Raw genomic sequence first — 4839 nt, 5'->3', positions numbered from 1 at the left:
ATGGTTAGCGTACGCGCCTTTGGCGTGGGAGACCCGGGTTCGATTCCCGGCGGGAGCTCATGTGGTTCGGATTCCACGTTAATCAGTAGGTCCACGTCTCATATAGCCTCGCTGCTGAAAGGGACGCTAAACTAAAATCAACTCAACTCAACGGAAATATAAGTACGACTGCGTGTGCTTTATTGGAAGTGTTACTTTTACGCTTGTTTACGGTAAACATTTCCGACCGATTGATTATGTACGAGACGTTCACTGCGTAAAACACAATTCTCTTCGTGGGCCTACACTCCAAATTGTGAATTTGAAGTCGTTTTCTTGTACAATACTCAAAGTTGATAAAGTCGGAATGGATTTGCAGCACTAAAATGCAACTCACGTTAGACATTCACGGTTACGAAGAGATTTTTGAATTTGTTGAATCGCACAAAGCATTTGCCTGCGACACACAAACGACAACACTACAACTTCGTTTACACACAAACCTAACAATTGAATGCTCAAGCCTTCCCTGGCTTCTTCGAGAGGATGGGTACGCGCAACCTCAACGCTTACAACTTATCATGTGTGAAACATCGGCATCCACTGCCGGCAAAACAATTACATTAGAAACATAATTGTCTACAGGTACACGTAACGATTCTACCTTTTTCGCTATCCCTACAATGCATATTTCCTTTTCCTGACTGTAATCGACTTTCCGGTTTATTTGGCACATATCTTCCACACCGTGGGAGGGCTCGAATTCAAGAGTATTTACGGTTTCTTTTCCGCCTTGCACTTCCTTGCACTGTTGTATTTTGTACACTCAACCTGTGCCGTTCGCATGTATTCACAATTCTCAGTGAGACATTTCTTTCATTCCACTACACTATTTTTAAACTCGGCAGTTACTGAATAAATATGATTGGCCGCGTTAACTAATTCAGAGCGTACCTCAGTTATTGAGTTATTGGCTTACTTTGATATTATTACGTAAACTGTCTGCTTTGGCATTCAATTCGCTATTTCCTACGCTCCCAAATCGCTTTTGTTACAGACTGCTGGAATTCACTTACAGATTCATCTATTTTTTGTCCTAGACGTCCAACATTCATTTCCATTTTCTGAGCAATGGTTTCTAATTGTTTCCTTAATTCCTCTGTCAACATTGCTTAAAATTGTTCTAAAACACTAGCCTCCATATTGATATGAATTACGATCAACTAAATTAAAGTACAAAGATATAAATGTCTAAGTTTAATAGGAAAATAAGAAATATGCACTTAAAACATGAAACAAGAATAATTTTGATATTACGACCATTAACAACCAGTCCTTCTTTTAACAACTCAGGTGTCACTTTGCGAAGTGCTTCAATATAAAATTAACACAGATATAAATTAGTACCATATTCAAAACATTGTCTCTTATTCATAAATGCATATGAAGGTGCTTAATGTGTGTGTTAATACTCAATCAGCTGTTTGGTATCCACTCACATCTACATAGCATTAAAAATCAACAAGAAAATTTTTTATAAGCTACATTAATCTCTGTCGCTCTCAAAGTCGAAACCTATATACTTAACTTACATGAAAAATCTACATTAGGCCTACTTACTTTTTGTGTTTATCTATCCCTGTTCTTTATTTTTAATTAATTGTGTTCGCGCATGAGCTGATGGAAATTGACTGTCGAAACTAGGCTAATCAGATTCGAAACTCAACACGTTATCTGGATAACTAATGGTATTTTAAAAGCAGTTGTAGGAAGGCTACTATAATTTAATCCAGAAAACGGTCGCCATGTGGTAGAAATCGTGTTTTTTGCTAGTTGTTGAATCTTGTAAATATAATCGTAACGTTCACATCGATTTTCGCCTTTTTTCCCAAAAGTTTACACATCTCTCTCTCGCTTTCTGTCACTTGTTTATTGCGTATATCGCAGCTTTGCTACGACAAATCACGTTTTCTTCCGTATCTACGTTTTGTCATTGAAATAGTGAATAATCTGTGAAGAATGTGGAAGAGTTAAATAGTGAGTAATCTGTGGAAAATGTGGTTTAGCATATAGTCTGTGAAGAGTGTGATACTATTGTCAATAGTCTGTGATGAGCATGAGGATGGCAGGCTTTGCCATGGGTCAAAGAGTTCGTGGGAGCAAGAATGAAGTTGGAGTATGCAAGTGGGCTAGTTAGAAGTACTGTGAAGAATATTATTTAGTAGCATGGGGATAAAAATTAGTAAAGTACTTTTGAAGTTTGTGTGCATGTACCCGTATCCGTAAATAAAGAGTATCTTAGTTTGGAAGTAGTTATTTTAATAGTAAAAGTAATAGCAGTATAGCTAGTATAAGTTTCGGCAGTATAGCAGTGGCGACGAGGTAAAAGGATTTACAATATGGCAGGATCCAAACTTTTTGAAGCCTTTGAGGTGGAAGACCAGGAAATAAGTGATTATTTGGACAGGTTTGATCAATTCTGCATAGCAATGGAGGTACCGGCCGCAAAGAAAGTGCCTACATTGATCGCGTCTATCGGTGCAAAAACATACAAACTATTGAGAGACATTTGTGAACCGGAAAAGATACAAGATCTGACCTACGCAAAAATCAAAGACAAGTTAGTGTTACACTTCCGACCAAAACTCAACACAATTTCAGAACGGTACAAATTCAGATATATTCAAAAGTCGCAAGGTCAGTCCGTTACCGAATTTGTAGCCACGGTGAGACAGCAAGCAGCATTGTGTAAATTCGTCACATTTTTAGAAGAAGCATTACGGGATCAGTTTATATATGGCATCAACGACGATAATGTGCCTAAGAGATTGTTAGCAGAAGACAATATGACCTTCACAGTAGCTGTTCAAATGGCAGTGCAAGCGGAAACTATTGGTTACGACATGGCAATCATGAGAAAGAAAGAATTCGAAGAGGTTTGTCAGGTCAATGTGTTGAGTCATTGTCAAGGTATGCCAAATAAGCAAAACCAGACACAGGTAAGGTACAGTAATAACAGTGGAAATAGTAATAAAGCAGAACGGTACAAGGGTAAATTTGTGTGTGGTAAGTGCGGGAAACAACATAACAAATACTCCTGTCCTGCGAAATATGTAAAGTGTAATTTTTGTGGTGTACAAGGCCATTTTCAGAAAATGTGTTTTAAAAGACACGAAGCACAAGGGACTATTGACGCAGAGGAAGTAACTGAAAAAGTGAAAGAAATTAAAGTGACTACCCCAGAAACGTCAGTAATGCAGGAAGAAAACTTAGATAAGATCGTGGAATTTTGGCAATGGACGTACCAGACGGTAAACGCAAGGACTGATGTAACATACCGCTAAAATGTGACGGTAAGACAGTGTTTTTTGAACTAGATACCGGTGCCGCAGTGTCAGTAATCAGTAGAGATGCATGCAACGAACATTTTCCCAACAAACAAGTAGTATCGGATACCATTAAATTATGCAATGCCGATGGTAGACCTTTAGACACTAAAGGTAAAATAATGGTGGAAGTGCAGTGGAAAAGTAGTAAGTGGCAGTTGCCATTATATGTACTGGATGCTAAACTAAACCAACCAATTGTGGGACGTTCATGGATCAATATACTTTGGCCTTGTTGGAAAGAACAGTTTAGTAGTAATATTGCTTCGATAGGAACAGATGACGCAACTGTAGCTGACAACTTAGCAAGTAAAATCAAAGATGAGTTCAAAGAAGTGTTTGAGGGAGACTTAAACACACCAGCTAAAGGGTAGAAACTGGTATTACCAATGAAAGAAGAAGCCAGTGGTGCCCACCCCCCCTTATGTCCATGACGCACCCCCCCCAATTGTCTACCCGTAGGTGTTCTTCCATGAAAAAATATTTTTTTCGATTAATTTTTACACTCCCTCAAACATATTATACAGATTTTTTACCCCCCCCCCAAATATTTCAATGACGCACTTTGCGTCATAGCCCCCCCTTGTGGGCACCCCTGAAGAAGCGGTACCAATTTTCAAGAAGGCATACGAAATACCGTTAAGTTTGAAACCACAAGTGAAAGATGAGTTAGACAAGTTGGTGCAACAAGGTATTTTGACGCAAGTGGATTATTCCGATTGGGCGACGCCATTCGTATTAGCGAGAAAAAAAGATGGAAGCATCAGGTTATGCTGGGACTTTCGCGTGACGGTAAACAAAGTTCTGGAAAACGTATCGTACCCACAACCACGCATTGAAGACTTAATGAACAAGTTGAAGGGTGCCCATTGTTTCGTATTGTGTGATTTAAAGCAGGCGTACCAACAATTGTTGATCCATGAAAATTCATTAAAATACATGACGCTGAACACACCTTGGGGCTTGTACCAACACAAAAGACTAGCATTTGGGTTGAGCTGTGCAGCACAAATTTTTTAAAAGTTTATGGAGTCAGTGTTACAAGATTTACCGTGGGCTGCATGTTTCTTGGATGATGTGATAATATGGGGAAAAGATACGAATGATTGTTACGAAAAGACACGGATACTTCTACAAAAGTTCAAGGATCTGAATATCAGACTGCGGGGAGACAAGTGTGTTTTCTTCAAACAGGAAATAGAGTATTTGGGACATCATATTAGTCCAGGAGGAATTAAACCAATGGAAGATAAGGTGGAAGCGATCATGAAATGTCCCGAACCGACGAATGTAACGCAACTGAAGGCCTTCCTAGGCATGCTTTCATTTTACCATAGACAACTACCTGGCTTAGCGTCAAAAATTCCGTCGTTGTATGCATTACTAAGAAAAGGAGCCATATGGTGTTGGGATGAACGACATGCACAAGAATTTAATTTTGAAAAAAGAATCAACATTTTCATCTAAAAAGACT

General features: G+C 38.9%; 1 protein-coding gene across 1 annotated transcript; it reads left to right on the top strand.

The window, feature by feature from the left end:
- Positions 1-2378: 2378 nt before the first annotated feature.
- Positions 2379-3323, top strand: LOC145689735 (uncharacterized). Its single transcript, XM_081763936.1, has one exon. It carries the CDS (start codon positions 2379-2381, stop codon positions 3321-3323), a length of 945 nt encoding a protein of 314 aa, XP_081620062.1.
- Positions 3324-4839: the final 1516 nt, after the last annotated feature.

This window comes from Thermobia domestica, chromosome 7, assembly GCF_964235325.1.
Source record: "Thermobia domestica chromosome 7, izTheDome1.hap1.1, whole genome shotgun sequence".
Lineage (NCBI taxonomy): Eukaryota > Metazoa > Arthropoda > Insecta > Zygentoma > Lepismatidae > Thermobia > Thermobia domestica.
Note: the sequence above shows the minus strand (reverse complement) of the source record. Positions and strands in the feature narration are given on the sequence as shown.

Excerpts from the sequence above, each read along its gene's own strand:
- LOC145689735 (XM_081763936.1), top strand. The coding sequence starts at position 2,379 with ATGGCAGGATCCAAACTTTTTGAAGCCTTTGAGGTGGAAGACCAGGAA.